This window comes from Ceratotherium simum, chromosome 8 (assembly GCF_057802395.1).
Source record: "Ceratotherium simum simum isolate JZ-2026a chromosome 8, ASM5780239v1, whole genome shotgun sequence".
NCBI classification, from domain to species: Eukaryota; Metazoa; Chordata; class Mammalia; order Perissodactyla; family Rhinocerotidae; genus Ceratotherium; species Ceratotherium simum.
Genome location: NC_141907.1, coordinates 70,499,228 through 70,520,715, shown reverse-complemented (window position 1 = coordinate 70,520,715; position 21,488 = coordinate 70,499,228). Strand labels below are relative to the sequence as shown.

At 35.3% G+C, this 21,488-nt stretch overlaps 1 protein-coding gene across 1 annotated transcript in view; it reads left to right on the top strand.

Annotated features, from left to right (window-relative positions):
- MAPK10 (mitogen-activated protein kinase 10) overlaps nt 1-21,488 on the top strand; it is a 308,625-nt gene that overhangs the window by 229,299 nt on the left and 57,838 nt on the right. Inside the window, exons 5-9 of the mRNA XM_004430916.3 lie at nt 3,793-3,922; nt 7,865-7,923; nt 8,672-8,810; nt 9,530-9,695; nt 12,162-12,233. Of these exons, the coding sequence (XP_004430973.1) occupies nt 3,793-3,922; nt 7,865-7,923; nt 8,672-8,810; nt 9,530-9,695; nt 12,162-12,233 (566 nt within the window). The remainder of the gene's footprint in view (nt 1-3,792; nt 3,923-7,864; nt 7,924-8,671; nt 8,811-9,529; nt 9,696-12,161; nt 12,234-21,488) is intronic.

Genomic DNA, 21,488 nt, shown 5'->3' with positions numbered 1-21,488 from the left:
GTTACTGCTGCCGTTGCTACTCCTTCATGCTGCTGACTCTGGCCTGGAATGTGGAGTCCACTGCTGCCTCTGCTTCAACCCCCTTCTCACCCAGGAATCTGGAGAATGACATGAATCACTGCTTCGGAAGAAAGTCTCACATATCCATGAGACCTTGCTTGCCAACCAAGAAATATTAGAAAATGACCACTTCACTTTTGCCTTACAAATCTCTCATATTGCTTCTGCATGGCGGGACCGTATTGGAATCCAGAGTGCTAGCCTCAAAAGCACCTGGGAATTGCACATTTAACTCTCAGGTCTCTTCAGTGCAGGAAGGCGTGATACAAGAAGGTAAATGGAAGTTCAGTGAACCAAACCACAGTGTTCCATACAACTCCAGACAGGCGAATGTCCTTATTTCCTTAGAGGGAAGAAAGAGGTTATAAGGGACACCTGCTGAGCTCGATATTAGTCCCAGTATTGGTTAGAAAAGATATCCTGTGAGCCACTAAGAAATGATGTAGCGATCACTGGGGATAGGGGGTTCATTAAAAATAAGTCATACTGGGTAGCTTATTAAAGTAGTAATAGAGCTGCGTGACTGTAATGTATCTAGACTTTTACAAGGCTTTTGCCCCAAACTTTTATATCATGGGACAAACTTGCAAGATTGGTCAAGATGGATTTGTAATTAGTAAAAGATTAAAAACTGCTGATTATTAGATACACATCCAATTATAGCATATGCCATAGGAATTCATATTTTATCCTGCCCTGCATTACACGATGACTTCAGCAAGGACATAGATTTTTAAAATAGCAGTAGTCATGATTTACTGAGTGCTCACCCTAGGTGAGGCACTATAGATACATTACTACCACATTTACTCCTTACAACAGTCTTGTCAGGTTGTTATCTCCATTTTAAATATGAGAAAACTGATGCCAGAAAGTTTAAGTGGCTTGCCCATAGCTCCACATCTAGTTAGCAGCAGTGCTGAGATTTATACCTAAAATTGCTTCAAGGAAGAGATACCAGAAGGAGGGAGAACGGCACAACATTTCTAGGAGAAACTGGCTAGAATCTGCAAAGAACCCAGAGGGTGGCATTTTCTGTCATGCCACGTGAAGTTAGAGGCTGGCCCACTGTCTTGCAGGATCTGGTCAGTATCTCAGGGGCTTTAATTCACATTGACAAGCCTCACATATAAAACCAGATGCTGGCTTATTAAGTTATGAGAAATGTAATGGTCAAGCTGACCAAATATGGGCAATATTCTTGCATGCAGAATTCTGAAGGAGAGCTTGATGAGCAGAAAGTTGACTGCAGAGGATAGAATCAGCCTGAGGAGACGCTGATCAGAATGCTAACTGGCTGTAGTCTCTGACAGTCATGAGAGGGATGTAAACATCTGCCTGGCTGACTGGATCCCTGGACCTACCTGGGAGGGCACTTTCTTGTTTGGCTAGGCAGTGCCAGAATTTGCCTCTCTGACTCATTTCTAGGCCCACATGACTGACTGTTATTCTTGCTTTAGATATTTTAATGACCTCAGCTAAGTTGTTTCAGCTTAAAATTTAGTCTTTCTCTTTAAGGTGACTGTTCTGATCAGTTTCCTGCTGATACAATTTCTTAACTTCAGAAAGCAAGTGTAATTCCTGTATTTCCAATTCACTGTTGTCCTTGTGAATGACCCATATGATGTAGGTCCATTTGACTCTTTCCTTTACCTGTGCTGTTGCTGGTAGGTTAACAAAAACAACACGAGAACAGAAGATGAATGCTGACATACAGAATTTAAAAGCAGTGCAAGTTTTTTAAAAGACAGTATTTTTAATTACTATAGGCTCACTGTGAGTCAATAGTGTATGGTGTAATTATCAAAGAAGCCAGGACAGACTTAGCTGTATTAACTGTGTCAACAGAATGAATGAGCGAATGAATGAATGAGGGAGTTGATAGCCCTACCCTAATCTTCACTGACACTCCATCCCTAGAGCAGCAATGTTTACTTAGTTTGGGGTCCACATTTTCAGAGGATATCGACAGACTGGAATATATTCAGAGGAAACCGACCAGATGGTGATGGGACTTGAAATCACATTCTGACAAAGGGTGGTGGGACACTGGTGATATTTAGCATAAGAAAGAAAAGACTTAGGGGAAAAATAAGGAAAGCTAGGAGTTATTGAATGCTTATTGAGTGCTTATAGAGTAGGCCAGGCATTGTGCTCAGTTCTTTAATGGATTTCAAACATTATGGGTCTCTTATAATGAAAAGGGAATACTTATTTTGAGTTGCCCTGGAAGGCAGGGCTGACAGTAGTCGATAGAAATCACAAGACAACTTTGCTTATCAGAATAATGACATTTCTAACTCCCAAAGCTGCCCAACAACAGAATGAGCTGCCTTGATGTTAAAGGGGTCCATGTTTTTGGAGATGCTCCAGGAGAAACTGGTCAAACTTTTGATGGAGATATTTTGGAGAAAAAATAAGTATTAAATGGAGGCATGGACCAGATGAACTCTAAGACTTTGTCCAACCTTATCCTGTGAGTCTATCATTATCTTACAATACAGTAATCCCTTTCTTTATCTTTTAGTTTAGTGGCATGAGCCCTAAATTGTTCATGTCACTTCCAATTCAATACATTAATTATAGGGGACACTGGTTGATGCATTCCTTCCTGGCAACTAAGACAAAATCCAGCATGACCTGAATTTGCAGGGATGGGTAAAACATTTTGTGAGTGGGTCGTTAGGTATAATAGCAAGAAGAGACTCACTTCCTCATTTGATCCCCAGACCCATGTATTCTGAGTATGGGAGAAACACTACTGTATATTGATTGCTTTTCAAAGTACACAAAATTATCATTCTCAAATAGTTTGAAAGCTTCAAATGTTAGTAGCATTCATTTCTGTCTGTGTATTTAAATGCAGTTATTTATGCTTCTGAAATCCCCTCTGGTGGCTTTCCTTATTTTGAGCTTTGTTATTGTTAATGAGTGCACTTCGAGCATCAACCAACCTGTGTATTCATGGCAATTAACGTCACACCTTAAAAACTGGTTCCTGTGAATAGAGAAGGAATGAATGTCCACTTAAAATAACCAAAGTACAATGGAGTTTTATAGCTATAGAAAACCTAAATATCACATACTAGTAGATGAGAAATTCAAGCCCAGAGAGATTAAAAAACTTGCCACAGTCACATGGCTAAGGAGAAAGTTGAGCACTTTTCTTTCCTCTTTTGATCCCCCACTCACTGATGCAATTCTTGGCAAGATATTCTTCCTTTCTTCTTTTCCTAGCAAGTAGAATTTTTTATACTAGTCACTCTTATATCTTTATTTACAGCCTGATTGACATGTGACCTGAGGAGAAGGTAACTAAGTAGGATTCCAAAATAGTCTTTTTTTTCCCCACTCTAGTTCAGTAGGCAGGAATTCTAAGGGTTCCTTTGTTTTTGTTTTTGTTTTGTGGGGAAGATCAGCCCTGAGCTAACATCCATGCTAATCCTCCTCTTTTTGCTGAGGAAGACGGGCTCTGAGCTAACATCTATTGCCAATCCTCCTCCTTTTTTTTCCCAAAGCCCCAGTAGATAGTTGTATGTCATAGTTGCACATCCTTCTAGTTGCTGTATGTGGGACGCGGCCTCAGCATGGCCGGACAAGCGGTGCATTGGTGTGCGCCCAGGATCCGAACCCGGGCCGCCAGTAGCGGAGCAGGCGTGCTTAACCGCTAAGCCACGGGCCGGCCCAGGGCTCCTTTGTTTTTAATTCTGGATTACTCTTGGATCTCTGCAGTGCTGCGTACGATGCTGTTCTTGACAGAAATGTGGCCATTAAGAAGCTCAGCAGACCCTTTCAGAACCAAACGCATGCCAAGAGAGCTTACCGGGAGCTGGTCCTCATGAAGTGTGTGAACCATAAAAACGTGAGTTGTTATTTTTAAACCTCTGGCAGTGGGAGGTTGTGAGATTGGGGAAAGAAAAGCAGTATGCTAACTTGAGTAGGAAAGGCTTTCTTTACTTTGCAATTTTTGCCTTTTAAGATTGTTTATCCTCCCATATGCTACATTTGATTTCATTGTCCTCACGGTAGCTTTCTGCTTAAAAATCGTGTAAAAACCATATGGCATGGAGGGGATGAATTTGATTGATATTTCCCTGCTATGAAATTAACCGTATTTGGTTATCTTGCTCCAGATTAACCAGAGAGCTTCATGCTTTTCCAAAATAAAACAAACAAAAACAAAAAACAGAAATGTCATACAGAACAATATGCTATATTTCTTTATAATTTAAATTTAATTAGTAACAGGTGAAGATTTTTATCTCCTTTTTCTTTTAGCGGTAGTCTGGCAGTGGCCTCCAAGTGTTCAGCACACACACTGGGCTTCGGCATCTTGTTTTTTGTAGGGTTGGGCAAACGTGCAGAGACGCATCTGCAAAGCACTTCAGAACAGGGTCATCAGGAACGTTTCTCACTGGAACTCAGTACACCACTTCTTAATGGAGTGATGGGACACCGTTACAGGACTTTCCTCACTTCGGAGTATAAGCTTCTTCAACCACAGGCAAAGGCCTCTAGAAATCTTTCCATGCCCCTGTTCTTCTTAGTAAGGATAAATGGGTGATAATTCATGATTTTAATAATGACTGTTATTAATAAATAAATTATAATAAACATAGTACTTGTAATTATTACATATAAATATATAATAAAAATAAATTATAGATCATTATAATAAAATTATAACAATAATAACTGTCATAACTCCCTACAAAGTTTTTCTTAAGTATGACAATCACACAGAATATATGGAATTATCAGTGCAGTTTAAAAAACAAGTGAATTCATCATAAGGCTAACCATCTATCAGTGAAACTAAGAGAAATCAAACGTATGAGTGTTTAGTTGAAAGATATTTGAAATACAAATATGTGGATTCAGGCCCATGACAGTGCTTCTCTTTTCCTCTGTTACTCGACTCCAGCGACTTTTTAGTTTAGCCATTTGACAAATATTTGTTAAATGAATAAAATGTGCCAGGTATAGATCTGGATGCTCTAGGTGCCAAGAATACATCAGTGAAAACAACAGAGACAAAGCCCTGCCCATGTGGAGCTCATGTGAGAGAAGGGCAGTCTACAAAATCGATAGGTAAATGTATAGGGTATAGATAGTGATAAGTGCTATGAAGCAAAATAAAGAAGGGAAATATAAAATTCTGGTCAGTGCAGGGTCAGCAGGGAAGGCCTCACTAGGAAAGGGAAATTTTATTAAGTATGTACCCATGTCTAATTTGACCATACAAGGAATATACTACTTCTAGAGAGGAATATAGAAGTGATAGAAAGGATGATTCCTAAGAAAAGTCATTCTACTAAAGCAGTTTGTTCTTTCAGTATGTTAAATACAAGCAGGAGCAAGATTAACCACATGACAAATGCAATCTATTTTTATGATAACAAAGAGGATGAGAAATACCGTGTGCTGTGGAAGATGGGTGGATACAAGCAATGTATGGAAAGTTTTGATAGTCTGCGATTTCATATATTTATATTTCCCTACTCTTCCTTCCAGGCCCTATAATGCAGTAAATATGTTGTGGAGAAATTCCCACTTACTTGGCCACTTTAAGGGGATCATACTCCCCCTGCCCTTGACTGAAATATGGGGGTTCACATTTATACCTAAAAAAGAATTCCAAATTGAAATGATAATTTGTAAATGGCACCCTACCTGCTACCCCCCTTTTCTGTGTGTATGTACATATATATGTATTCATGTATGTGTATAAGTCTATGCAAATAAATTTCTGGTACATGTTAGCAGAGAGGAAGTTAACTTACGACCAAATGTAAATTCCACATCAGTACTTGTAATACTAAGTAAAAGCAGTCAGGATGCGGAACTCTGTTAATGCTATGGAAAATAAAGTGAAACAGTGAAGTAATCCCAATTAAATCTCTAATAATAGAGAAGAAAATTCATTTAGAAAATGAATGCTTAATTCTAGGATGTGATAGCTGATGCGATTGCAGGGCCATCACGAACGTTGATTCACGTCTGTGTACTTTAAGATGCTGGAAGAAAGGAACCGAATCAGATTCCTGCCTGGGAAATGTTGAACTAAAATGGAAATACCTGTGATGACTTGTTTCTAAGGACAAGATTTTTAAGTGGTTATTGGTAGAAATTAGAATTTATAAGGGAGCAAAGAGAGAACAGAGGAGAAATCCTCAAAGGGAAATCAAAGAAGGTGAAGGTGATAAAAACAAGGGCATCAGGAAACGGAAAATAGGAATCTATAATGGGGAATTTACCTTTTAACACAATAAATCTTGATTTATTTAAAATGCAATACTATTTTCTAGATTAATTTAGATTACCTAGGTTATTTATTCACCAGGTTTATATGGGTTAGCATTTTTCCATCTTTAAGAGTTGTTTGTGTGTGTGTGTGCATCCTATACATAGTCTCTGATTTTTTTTGAACAAATATCAAAATAAATTACTTTCCAAGACTGATAAAGTACTAAAAAACAGGCCCACCCTATATGTTCCAGTGAGAGATGTAGCGCATAGACATTTTCTTAACACACACTGTAACTACGTATACGGAATAACAGGGCCCTTGAATCATGTTTTAAAGATATTTTGAAATAATTTTATTTCCACGTGCATATTTCATACTGCAAAGTTGCTTTAGAAGAGATGATCTTGGGTTTTTTGATATGTTATAACCATTGCCATATATATATATGAAAATATTAGATGGTATTGTGATTTTTTCCTCAATAATTCCTCAACAAATGCAAAGTACTCGAGGCCTAAAGCATTCCCTAGAATTGACTGCATTTCTGAGATATTTAGTCATTTTGTTTTGTTTTTATTACTTCATATGTTTCTGTACCACTTATGAAGTTTACTGAAATTCATTAATTCATGTTTTAAAGGTGTTTAAATCTTAAATTTGTACTTATCCAGGTTTTGTGAAATGGTTGCATTTATCCTGTGAGTACAAGATTGTTATCTATATTTTTTAGTTTTATTTCCCACTGGCACATTAGTACAGAATATTTAGCTGAAAGAACATTTTGAGTTATTTATGTTTGAAGTCTATTTGGAAATATGACAGAGGTTTTGCTTTTTTTTAATTTACTTATGCTAGAAGGTAAACTTTTTTATTACCTAACATATAAAATAACTAAAGCAGGAAACAAAAAGTTTAAGAAACAGAATTTCCATAACCTTTTTATACACTTTTATATATTTACACTAAATTCATCATTGATATCATCCAAGATATACCTTTTCTCACACATACCATTGGAGCATTAGTTTAAATAATATTTGAGAGTGAAATAGAAGAAGCAAAAGAAACTAAAGTAACAACACAAAAAAATCTTGAATTGGAATGCCACCTTGAATTAGAATGCCACTGTGTCCATTTGAGGAAAAACATGGCCTTGCTAAGTCCTGTTGGGTGTTTCCCTGCTGCCTCACTTTTCTTACAAGGCTTTTCCTCTCTTTTTGTTTAATTACATGACAACCCTGTATTCTACCAAGGAGAACCCCACTCTACAGCAATATCACAATTGTATATCTTCTCTGACTCTTCTGCCTAAAAATTTGCGCTTTTTAGTTGCATTTTAACCTGAAGACAGATCATATGTCCTTTCTCAGTGCATTTGTCTATGTTCTGTGAGACAGTTCTAGAAATTTTTTTCAACTTTTCTATTTCCACCATAGCACTAGTGTGTGACTTTGAGTTGGAATAAGTGCTTGTTTAAAAATGCTTCTTAAATAATTCATTCTCTCTCTTTTTCTTTCTCTCCTACCTCTGTCGTTTCCACTGTCTCTTTCCCAGATTATTAGTTTATTAAATGTCTTCACACCCCAGAAAACACTGGAGGAGTTCCAAGATGTGTAAGTTACAAAACTCAGGAGGGAAGGGAGGGCATAGCACTCAAATAAATCAAGGGAAACTGACAAAAGCCAAATGGATGGAATCCTTTGTAGAGATTGAAGGGAGGGAAGAGCCGGCAGCAAATGAAAGGGATCCAATGATAGGACAGAGATTCTATTTCTGGTGTTTCTTTCTGGAAAGACGCTTCTGCTGCTGTCTGGCCTTCTGGCTCTTTGTGCTTTGTTGTCCCATGTTCTTGGTTCAATCAGGGAAGGCTTTTTATTTATTAGGTATTTTTTATTATTGCTAATTGATTCTGTGAGCTTTCTAGAATAAGTCAATTCACGTTGAGAAATATTAATAAGAGGGACATGGTAAAAATCATCTTTAATCTTTATTTCTATTTTTGTGGTGCCTTTGATTTTGTTCAAAAAGAATCTACCTAGAAGCATAGTGACAATAAGCAGAGGAGAGGAAGCGAATCCTAGCGCTTTGTCTTGTTTAATACTGATACATTGCATTTAATGGAAGATGCTATTCTGAATATTTTCTCTTATTTGTAATCATAATACTCAGGAAAGAGTTTGGAGAATTCAGGGAAAAGTGAGAACAAGATGAAGATAGAAAATATACAGGCAGGAACCACACGCTAATAGGGTAGAGCTGGGATGTTTGGAAGACTTACAGATTTAGGAGCGGATTCTGACTTCTTAGAAGGACTTCACAGGTCTTGTGATCTGAAACCAACACTGTGGATTTACCTTCCAGTTACTTAGTAATGGAACTGATGGATGCCAACTTGTGTCAGGTGATTCAGATGGAATTAGACCATGAGCGAATGTCTTACCTGCTATACCAAATGTTGTGTGGCATCAAGCACCTTCACTCTGCTGGAATTATTCACAGGGTAAGAACACCTACTCCAGAATTATAAGTGAGATGCTTTTGGAGAAGAGAAAGAGCAACTGTAATTATTTTCTTTATGTGAGGGGGCTTGATTAAATGTAATGTACTTTCTCATTCCTTTTACGATAAAATTAGCACATTATTCACTAATGTATAGAAGGAAACTCTAGCTCTACTGTAGTTGATTTTGTTTAACGTTTTGTTTCAGCTTATTGAGAGTCAGCTTTTGAGAAGCCTCATGACCTCACCCTTGATTGGCAGAGGTCATCTGTGCAGCTGAAATAAGACAGTTCCTTTCCACAGTTTGTTTCTGGCAGCATAAAGACAGCTGCCCTGATCTGCTCTTCTGTCAGGCCGAGAAATGAAATATAAGCTGAAAAGTTTATGTTGGCATAAGGAGCAACCTAACAGATGACAATAAATGATTTTTTTTTTTTTCCTAAAAACTCTTCCCAAGATGAGCCTAAATTGTAAAAATGGTAGTACGATTCTCTTCTGGGTTTAAAAAAGTTTCTGAGGATACTAAAAAAAAAAAAAAAAATCCAAAACTAATCGTAAACTTGTTTGGGGCAGTAATCATTTGCTTTATTTAGGGCTCTACAGTCAAGGAGGCCCCCGTCAGTGGACTGCAAGGCTGCCATGTTGATTGATTGAGTAGATGGAAATCACATGTTTCATTTGATGCTGGCTTTTAATTTCTTCTCTTGTTCCGATTGTCAGGATTTAAAACCAAGTAACATTGTAGTGAAGTCTGATTGTACATTGAAAATCCTCGACTTTGGACTGGCCAGGACGGCAGGCACAAGCTTCATGATGACTCCTTATGTGGTGACCCGTTATTACAGAGCCCCTGAGGTCATCCTGGGAATGGGCTACAAGGAGAACGGTAAGGATGCTTCTAAATGGCAGGCACAGAAACCGTGAAGAAAATGATTACATGTTTTAGATATCCAAGAGTAATGTTCTCTTTCATGTATATGAATATTTTTTTTAAATAGGGCTGCCAGCTTTCATAGAGGTTTTTAAAAAATACTACTAGGAAAAATCACTCGTTAAAACTGTGAAGGATGTTTCTGAGAAGTAAGCTTTGCTAGAAGAACACTAAAATATTATAGCTAAAAAGAATTGTAAATGGAGTCTTATTAAATAGTCAAATGGATACTAATTAGCACACGTGCTGTAGATATTGAGAAAAATTGCTATTTGGGTTGCAGCTCAGCTCAAAGGGAATGTGAAAACCGGAAGAAATCTGTCTATTGCATTTAACCATTTGGCCCTATGTCATATCTTAGATTGATGGCTCTAGTCCTAGGAAAAGACAAGCAAAAAGTTATACAAATCCTAGGAGCAAGTATTTTCACAAATGCTCAATGAATAGTCAATTTAGAATAATCCAAATTGTTCAAGTGGGATGAGAGTTTCTTTAATACTTTAAACTGCTCTGTAAGTAATATGTAGGGTAGCCATTGCCTAGTAAATTTGTATAAATTCCAAAACCGTAGAGAGAAAAATATTACATTTTGCACTACTGCTTTCATAAAGAAAATCTAGTATTCATGAACACTTTAAAAGAAAAGGTAGAGTCTTCAAAATGTATTCCAATTTGATTTTATTAAAATGAAGGATTTATAAAATACCTGTTAGAAGAAAACATTGCAATATATTATTTTGAAAAGAATCTCTCTAACAAGTAATGCAACATATTAAGAAACATATCCAATATATTTAGGAATTAAAATTGTTTTAAATTAGGATTGTATATATGTACTCAATGTACATTTCATACTTATTTTTATATTTTATTCTATTTAGTTCCTAGCAGTCTATTTTTATAAGTTCTATAAAAATAATCATCGTATTTTTATGTGCAGGTGCTGCAGGGTACTTTTGTGAAAATTTCCTGGCCACCAAAGTTTAAAAAAATTTCTTTGTGTACTTCCAGATTAGAAGAGAGCCAATACTTTTGCGCATTCGAGCAGAGGAAGGGAAAAGGTCAGCTCATAGGAAGGTCAGATTCATTTGGTGGGCAATGGCAAAGTTCTGTTACCTTTTGATTTGGAAGAGGCAAATCTAGTCTTCTTCCCAAGGCGATACCACATTGAACTTATTTGGAAAAGAAGATATTAGTATACATTCTTAACAAGTTATTTTTTTAAAAAATCAAAGGGGAACCAATTAAAAAATTCAAGAAATCAAGGATCTACAGGGGTCTGGGGGGTCTGAATTTGCCTATTATGGCTTTTCAGATCTTTGCTGTATAAATGGAATGTAATCTCATCCCTTTTCCTTCCCTCACTAGAAAGGGTTGCAAGTTACTGCCTTAGTTTTTGGCTTCTCTAGATCCCTGGAGAAGGCATCCCTAGCACCCTTGTGCTGTCCTCCCACCTACATATGGGAGGAAGGTTATCATGCAGAAAAACCCGCTTGCTCCCACATCAGGCATGCCCAGCTCTCCTGTGCACCTAACCCTGCCTTCCTTCCCCAAGGAGCCTCTCAGCCTAATGTTTTGCCCAAAAGTTTCCTTTGTCCTTACTAAAAAGCAAGTTGGAAGAGGGTAAAGATTGGTAAGAGAAGGTGAAGCATGTTTGGTTAACAAGTGTGACAACTGAAAAATAAATATATGTATATAACAATTTTTTAACACCTTTAATACTTTTTTTCACTTTACTTCCAGATGACTCCTTTATACGTATGCTATTAATCATATATCTTTTTTCTTGAACTATTTCAAATAGAAACTAAAACTGATGTTTATTTACAAGGATAACTTCTGAAAGAAAAACTAAGTTTTCAGAGCTTAGTTTTTAGGGATTCCAATACTTCAGCCTTTAAACCATGGGTGCAGCCATTTCCTAGCTTCGTGGATTTGATTGCATGTACCTTATTTTGGACCAAAAAAAAGAGAGAAAATGTGGTCTGTTGTTCCCCTAATCCACATAACTGAATAGAATGGAAAATGGAAACAGCCACCCCTAGAGGTTGATTAAGATGACTTTCTCTACATCCAGCAAATGACATCAAAACCCCCTTGGAGGCTTTTAGCCGTCACCTGCCATGGGAGACACTTTTGGTTTAGATGCTGCTTTTCCACGTCACCACTTTATACACTAAAGTAGCAATCTAAGGCATCCATAAAGTAATTTTTTTTTAATTAATTTGAGCTCTCATACTAGACATTGTTTATGCAATATTATAGTGCTGGTTTTAATTCACCTTTTTGGCCAACTTTTGGTGGGAGATGAAAATTGTACCTTCTAATCAAACTGTTCTTTTTCCTTCTCCTTCAGAGATCAATTATCTTACTTAACTTTACTCTCCTCCCTTTTCTTCACTTCCCTCTCTCCTGTTCTAGTGGATATATGGTCTGTGGGATGCATTATGGGAGAAATGGTTCGCCACAAAATCCTCTTTCCAGGAAGGGACTGTATCCTTGTACCTTTTGCTACAGCTTTACCTGTTTTGTTCTCTCTCCCTTTAAACACATAATGATTTTACCAGGAGAGTAAAGATAGAAGCAAAAAGTTGGGTAAGTGGTGTAAGTGTGATTTAAAAAAAAGTGATGATTTCTATAATCTGACCAGTTCTGAAGACTACCTACTGCCATGATTTGTTTTAATTAAATTTTCAATGGGCTTTTTCTTCTTAAATTATTTTCTATAACTCAAAATAGCAATGCTATTTTTTTTTTCAAAAATAAGAGGGCCTACCAAATCTCAAATGATTAAAATATATTTATCTTTATAACTAGCAAAAGAAGTCACTATTTGCAAGTATTTTTCATCTCCTTTCTAAAACTATTTTATGCTTTTACAACATTTAGGCATAATAATTTCTCTCCTTGCTGACATCCTGAGCTTTTGTCTACAGCTTCATTGATCTGAATTACTATTGACACTATATCCAGTCTTAAATAGGTCAATATAGCATATCCTCCTTAAAACATGAACTCCCATATTTAAAAATCATAATTATTATTCAAATTGCTGAAGGTCAGATAAGTTTGAAATAGGCTTCCTTCACTTGACGTGGAGATGTGACTTAGACATGGATAATTGCTTTTCCAATGAAATTTAGAATTTTAAAAAGCAGTGTTGATTTGAGTTGCTACCACTAAGGCCCGTGCTAGATTCCATCAGAAATTTCTTGGAGAGATATCTATGATTTGGAATTATTAAATGAGCTGGTACATATCTGAAATGACCAAAAGTTCCCTCTCTAACAAAAGAACATATTTGTGTTTGTAATATATAAATAATAAAGTTTAGATATTAATAGAGAATACGCTTTTATAAATACAGAAATATTCTGCTAACAAACACTAGTGCAAATCTAAGTACAATAACAATTAATAGCTTTAACAATGATAATGCAAGATTGAGTTCAGTATATTTCCTACATATGAATTTTTTGGAAATTGGCACTAAACATGTGATCCATAACTCTATTAAATGTTGTATTTGATTAATAAGAAAACTCTATTAACTCTTTTATTGTATAAGAAAGATTATGATTGTTATTTAGTAGAAATAGAAGTAGAAGAAAAGGCCAATAAAAAAAAAAATCTAACTCAATAAGAAGTTAAGGCCCGGCCCCGTGGCTTAGTGATTAAGTGCGCGCACTCTGCTACTGGCGGCCCAGGTTTGGATCCCCGGCGCGCACCGACGCACCGCTTCTCCGGCCATGCTGAGGCCACGTCCCACATATGGCAACTAGAAGGATGTGCAACTATGACATACAACTATCTACTGGGGCTTTGGGGAAAAAAAAGGAGGAGGAGTGGCAATAGATGTTAGCTCAGAGCCCATCTTCCTCAGCAAAAAAGGAGGATTAGCATGGATGTTAGCTCAGGGCTGATCTTCCTCACAAAAAAAATAATAAAAAAAAATAAAAAGAAGTTAATACCACAATGATTGTGCATTTTTGTTGACATTTATTTATTCTGATGGATATTAATGAGATATTTTCTAAATTCCAATAATGATGTAAGAGTAATGACATCTTCTGGAACTATACTGTCCAATAGGTAGCTACTGTGACATGTGGCTATTTAGTGCTTGAATTTATGACTAGTCTGAACTGAGATGTGTTATATGTACAAAATGCATACTAGTTTTTGAAGATATAGAAAGAAAAATTTTTATATTGATTATAAAAATAAATAAATAAACTAAACCATAGAAATCCCTATTAAACAATGGATTACACATACTCTGTGTTTTTGAGTGGAATTGTTTTATTACTCTTTACACGAAATTATCATTTTATGAGTAGAGCTTCCTACCAAGAATCTAGAGATCAGAGCATTGAATTAACTTTACTAAACCATGATGATCAGACACAAATTCAGGGGCCGATGGAGGTTATTTATGGGGAGAAGAATCAAACCAATATTTTAGCATATTGGAATAATTTCAGCATTTACTGAAGTAATTTCAAAGTTTAGTATATGCTAATTGATACCTTGGCTACTTCTACGATTCTTCAGAGACTTGGAAAAAAACAATCTTAGGTTCCTTGACTTTCACTTAGAATTATTCAGAGTAATTTATATTGAATTTCTCTGAAGCTAAAAAATAGTGTAATAATACTCTATCATCATAATCGACATTATTCCTCTCTCTCCAGAACTTTTTAATGTTCCCTTTCTTAATCTGAACCTTGAGCAAAAATAGTAAAACACCTTGACAAATCGGGAAATCTTACGAAATTGTCATTGATGACTAAAGTTTAGCTACTTTCCTACATTAAAACTGTCTTTGCATTTGAGAAACATTGTGTGAGTTTCTTGGCTATTGATATGATCCAGATGGTATCACGGGGTAGTTTCTTAATTACTAAATTAAAGTATTGGCAAAATAAACAAACAAATAAAATAGATATTTGCTTTTCCATTCATTAGTTTGCTGATTTTTTTAATATCCAAAGGAACATTTATAAAATATTTATTTTTATAATGTAAAGAGTTTTTTAATTAGACAAACATACAGTATTATCACTCAATTTTCATTATAGTGTTACGATTAAAACCTATTTCATAGCATATATGTTGACATAACATATAGTATTACTAAAAATTCTTAGACCTATGCTAAATTTCAAGTTAGAGAGCTACAAATATGCCAGGTCCATTATTTTCCTAACACAGTCCCAAGATCATATAAGAGGTATCAGTGACTTTACATTTCATTCAGGTTTTGTTTCTTTTAATAAGAATTGACAGTAAAGCAGTTTTATGATTGTTCCTTAGAGGTTTTTTTTTTTTTAAGGACTATCTAGTGACTTACTCCCTTCACTTACTGCAGGCTCCAACCAGGGCATACTGAAGGCTCATACAATACCAGCATACTTTTCTGAGTTCTTTCCTTAAGTCTGCTTCTTTTAGATATATTCTATCTACCTATTTTCTTCCATTCCACTTCAAATGGCAGCACCTTCTTTGAGCAAAGCTTGTGATGTTCCTTTATGTAGAGTTCTTGGCCAGAGTTCTCTGGAGCTGGGTGATGTTAAAGACAGGCACACAGTATTCATTTGAAACTTCTAGAATTCAAGTATAGTATTTCCAATTCAAGCTGACAGTTGTTTAGTTGGACTGCTAAAACATTCTCCTCTTGTCTTTCCCTCTGAAGACATGAAAAATTTCCATTAGAATGAAAAGGATGTACATATAACCTTGCCAAGGAACCAAGTTATTATGGAACAGGTAAATGATTTGCCAAAATAATATTTGAAGAAATATGGAAAATACCCTCAAATTAACATATCTTTTCTAAACTTGAACATGAAAATTAGGAATAATCAAAGTAAAATAAACAAAAATTGGAGGTTGTGGATTATTATATTCATCCTTTTTTTAATCCTTTTTACGTCTTTGAAATAACTGTGCTTACTTCCTAATAAACTTTTTCAACTAATACGTTACTACAGTTTGAGTGCATCCCCTAATATTAAGGCAATACAGGGTTATCTCAAACAATATATAATTTATGACCTTAAATAAAGTTGCGATGTAAAAATCCAGTAGTCCTTCTTTCACGCCCATAAGCGGATAATCATGAACATTTAAAAAAATAAGATTATTTATTTATTATTTCTTTGTATTTATTTAAAAGTATATATTTTCATTATTAATTTGCTTACTACTCTTCTCTTTTATTATTATTTTGAGAAAATCTGAGTGAAACAGCAATCACTAGAATGGGGGCTGGATATTCTGAGGCAATCTGAAAAGATGGAAGAAGGACATAGGTAGAGAGGAAAATCCCTCTTCCAAGGAGTTTAGAGTAGACCAGAGTACGCTAGAGGGCAGGATAAGGCATAAAGTTCATAAAAGGAGTTCAGAGAGGCATACAGCAAGCAGGCAGAGAGTGAGGGAGGACACAGAGAAGGGACTTCTGGGAAGGAACAAAAAGGCGTAAAATTGAGGAGCTGGACCTCAACCTCTTGATGCCTTGGAGAGGAAGCTGTTGAGTGCTTCATGCACAAAGCTCCACTGGGACTGCCAGGGCCCTGGAAGTTCCCTGTCTCCCAGAAATGTACATAGAAAGGTTTAAAAGTATATTATTTTTCCCCTATCCCTCTTCAGTTCTATAGGCAGAGTACTGAGCGATCTTTAAAAATGAAGTGAAATATTGAGGGGGGAAAAAATCTACAAACAATAAAATACATTCCTTAGTCATTACCATGATATTCCATTCAAACTGCCCTTGGTCCGTTTGGCAATTCGGACAGAGTTCATGAATGGTGATACCTACTGTGGGACTCTTTCTCCCTTCAGCAGTCAAATAAGTCTCAAGCTCATATTGGAATAGGGCTCCAAGAACTGGCTTCTGGTCTTGTTCACTCTAGTTATGTGACTTATCTCCTAAACTTCACTTTACTTTATAAAATACCATCTGTGCCCATCTTACAGAATTGCTGTGATAGTCATTTGATACATGTAAAACATTAGATGTTTACAAATATACACATACTTGTAAATACCTGCAAAGATAAGGACCTCCAATTTTTTTATGATGAAGTTAGTTTGGGGGAACTTCAGCCCAAATAAGCTTCAATTAGATAAACTTGAATTAGATAAACTATAAAAAATGGAAATAACTAAAAGTCCACCTAGAATAAAAAATTATTCTCTCAAATGATGAGAAACCAAAATTATCTGTTAATTAGAAAATAGTAAAAGGAAAGAAAAATGAATAGTTTGCCACTTACTAAAGCACTTCTGCAAGTTGATGTACAGAATGAAGTGAGGATTCTTACTTGGATCTTTATGGAGCATGTATTTAATTTGATGATAATGTGAGACATTCGGAGCCAGCATTTACTATTTGTTGGTCAGAACATGAAAAATTTAAAGGAAAACACATTATTTTTTCAACATCAGGATTTCTTTAAATTACTTATTTATATACACTGCAGAATTACATGGATTTTGAAAGATGACGATTTAAAATATTTTGGTGCAGTAAAACAATTACTTAAGTGTTTTCATGGTAAAGTATTTTGTGAGTCCATTAGTCTATAATTTTATTTAGAATATATAAAGCTAAAAATTTTCTAATTATATTATGTCTCAATGGATTTTTTCTGTTTTGTAAAAAAGCAAATCAAGAATATAAAGTCTTTTAAATAAAGGTTAAAAGTAAATAATATGCTATGATAGAAGTTACAAAGAAAGAAAAGCAAGTTAAATAGGTAGACTCAAGGAGAAAATCTTCCTCTGATTTCCTGGCGTTAGAATATTTAGCATTGTGTTCCATGAATATTGTTCATTTTTCTTACTTAGATTCACATATGCAAAATATGTACATTCTCAGTTTATTTATGCATATCAGTAGTCTTTTATAATTCCATCTTTGCAATGAAGTTTAAAAAATGTGCTTTTGTTAAATATCTAATTAAATTTATAACTTTTGAAGCACAAACTTTTCAAAGAAATGGTGTTCTGATTTTAGAACACTATATTAAATCTTGTTATTTTACTTTGAGGTATCCCTTGAAAGAAAATTGATCAAAGGACATTGTCTGAATCCTATGCTAAATGAAGATATAATTAGGTTAAGGAGAAAAGCCATGTGATCTGAAAATCGTGTTACCAGTGCCACTGAAACATTTGCTAGGATTGGACTGAAGCTCACATAGTCCAAAAAGAATGTCATTGTGGATCACAATCCGAGCTGTTAGACAGAGTGTAGAAGACGCGGTGTAGTGCTTGCTTTCTTTAGATTTAAGCTGCCAGGGCCTACGCCGTATCATTTCTATCTCTTTGCTAGAAGTAGAAAAAAGATAATTTGTATAATCTAATGCCTGACAAATGATACAACACTTGAGATTTTCTCACTTAGAAAATTAATAATCGTATTTTGGTAACACCAAAACTTAACATTCTTTCTTTGGAAAGTGACTCAGTTTCTGAGTGTCGCAGTTGCAAATGAATCTGCTTTCTGCCTATGGGAATACTGATGATGGGAGGGGAAATGTAATGAATCAGAATCATAAGAGCAACCAGAATTCTACCTGGGTAGCATTAGTGTACAAAACTCTTATGGAGATCCAAATACTGCATCAGACTGTCTCAGAAAGTATCAAAATCCAGTTTCCAACAGTGATTGAATTTGCTAATTTCTTCTAAGGTCTGTGCACAGTCAGTATTCATTGGAATATCTTGAAAATTTCATAAAATAATCCAGAATCACCCTGATAAGCACATATACATATATATATGTACATATATAGTGCAGGCAAGGCTTACTACCACCCCTACCCGTCCTACCTCCCTGTCCCCATAAGATTTAGTATCAAACTCTTTTATTACCTATTTTCTGTTTTAGTTGTGATGACTAATTCATAAAATTTGGTGCAGTGGCTTTATCTTGAGAAATAATCCTGTCTTGAGTATATAAAAATCCATATAAATTCATGTGCATACATCCCACTTTTGTAATTCATAATAATAGAGCTTCTCATTTCCAGGCCAAGGCTTAGCACTTAGGTGGCATAAGCATGGATAGTCTGTAGGCATAGTGAATAGTAAGTAAAGTTAAATGGGAGTTGGAGAGGTTTCCAGGGTATTATCACCTAGAAAAGATACATTAAAATAAAGAAAATGGAATTCAATATGTATTCATCAGTAGTTCAGATCTAGAGTTTATATCTCTGCATTATTTTTATGCAAAAGCTTTGTGATCTAAGTCTATCTTGGGTTCTGACATGAAGATAAATTTCCAAAAATATTCTCCTTTTCTTTGAAATATCTGTATCCAGCAGAGCCACACAAAAGAGAATCGAGAGAAATACCGGATATTAAACCAACAACTTTCTAGAACCAATTCAGACTGAAGCAACAGAGCGACTGAGATTCCATTTAGGTCATCTGTTGTTATTGTTGTTGCTATTGTCTAAAGGCACATGTGAGGAAGAGTAAAAAAATCAAGAGATTTTAGTCTGAAAGATAAAAATTTGCCAGTTTCAGGAGAGGAGTGGTCAGGGATCATAGGTTATATTCACATATTTTAAAATTATTATTTGGACAAAGGGACAGGGTAATTCCCATTTAGATAATGGAGAGAAGTTCAATAGTCAACTGTGACTCAGTATGTGGAATGCCTTTCTGAGTGCTTTCAACAGGGAAAAGGATCATCCAGTGGGTGGTGAGTTTCACTCATTGGAAAGATTTCTTTACTATATATATATATATAATTTTTATATACTATAAATATATAATATTATATAAATATAAGTTAAATAAACCTTTCCTATATATATATTTAATTTCAATATATAATTCCAATATATATTTGATTCATGATGATTTGTAATATTTATTGAGGATTTACTATGTACCAGGTAATATGGAAGGATCTTTATCAGGCACAATCCTTTCATGTCTTTTAAAAAATTCTACATGATAAATAGTACTTATCATCCACATTTTAGAGGATGAAGTGGTGCTTTAGAGAGATGAAGTAACTTGGCCAAGGCTAGAAAGCTTGTGGAATCAGTCAGAAAACAGTGGAATCAGTTCTGCAGCAGAAAGAAAGTGAATATCTGCTAGAGGTATCGTAGAAGATCGTTTTTGCATTAGATAAAAAATAGAAATAGATGTTTTCTAAATTCTAAATATGTCTGTGGTGGAAACAGCCTTTTTCCAAATGTTTGAATGGATATAGGCAAGAGAAAACCCTGTTTATTGAGTTTTTAGCTCTCTCTATTTTTTGTCTATCTTTTCCCCAATATTTATAAAAAATAGATACACTGTAAACAGCAACTTAGTCAGACTGGTCACTTTGGACAGTATGATAAGAATACTTGCAATTCAAAACCGTTTTCAGAGATCTTTTTCCTTTTTCCTTTAATCAAAGATTCTCACAATACCAACCTCTTGTGAGACAGATATTACCTGAAATTACAAATGCATTAATAATAAAGGGATGCACAACTGTTTGCTCTATCTTTCCCTGATACTTTTGCATGTCACTTGCTTTCCTAAAATGGAAGCAAAACAAATTTGCTTCTCTGGATATGCTTATCACCTTCAAAGCTGTAACCATTTCTTTGCAGTGATCACTCTGTTTAGGTGTTCAATCAGACTATGGAAACTTTGAGTTTAAACTGACTGAGATTTTCACATTGGAAAGAATCTCGTGAGGAATTCTTTAAGGTCACTGCCAAATTACAAGATGTAATTTGAAGAATAAGTGGAGCAAAATTAATAGTGTGCTGCTATCTTAATGTCTTTCCCTATTTGCTCCCTGTCAACGTCCCTTATTCTTCTAGGTTATTTTCCCCCATAAGAATGACGTATCTCTCTGACTTTTCAGTAACAACACGTGAGTAACCAAGTCTAGTTAAAGAGAGTGATTTCACTTTCTTGCTTTGCCTTTCCCCGTTTTGCCCTCTGTCCTAGCTTCCTGGTTTTAAGTTCTGGATGATAACTGGCAATAGCAGAGGGTAATTTCTCCTTGAATTCCCCAGGTTTCTTTCGATTCACAGTCTCAGAAGAAGTGTCAGCTCTTTAAATCATGTTGTTAATATCACATTGAACCATCTCTTTTTAAAAGCCAGCATTTCTTACCATTATAAAGCAACCATGTTTATAAGAATAAGACAAGGCTTCCTGTTTAGAAACATGCTCCTTTGACAGGAGTCAATGAAACTGAGCCAGCATATTCCAAAACATTCTTTCTTGAACTGGCATTTCACTTCTGGAAATTTATTCATATTTATAAATAAAAGTAAATGTGTTTTGTAAAAGAAACTCTTTGTTTTGATGTTGCTGGCAGCTCAGCTTTTCTTTTTTTTCCCCCAAATACCGTATACAAAAGAATAAAAAAGAAACTAATTTGCATGTTTCCCATATTAACACAATCTAGGATAATTTACAATACAAATCAGTAGGATTCTAGTAGACAAATGCAAATTAGACCTTTTAAATCAGAAACTAAATTAATCATTGAATTATAATTGCAAAGTAATATTATCATACATTAGGTAGCATTGAGTGGCATTGTTAGTTCAGTTGCATAGCAGAAAGGGCCCTGACATTCTTGTGTTCTCCCCATTTCACTGTTTTAAAACACTAATAATCCTAAGGCTGGCCTCTTATCCAGTCAACGAAAGGTCAGACCATTGCTCTATGGCTTGGTAGCCAAGTGTTTTTTATTTGCTGTTCTATTCCTGTCTT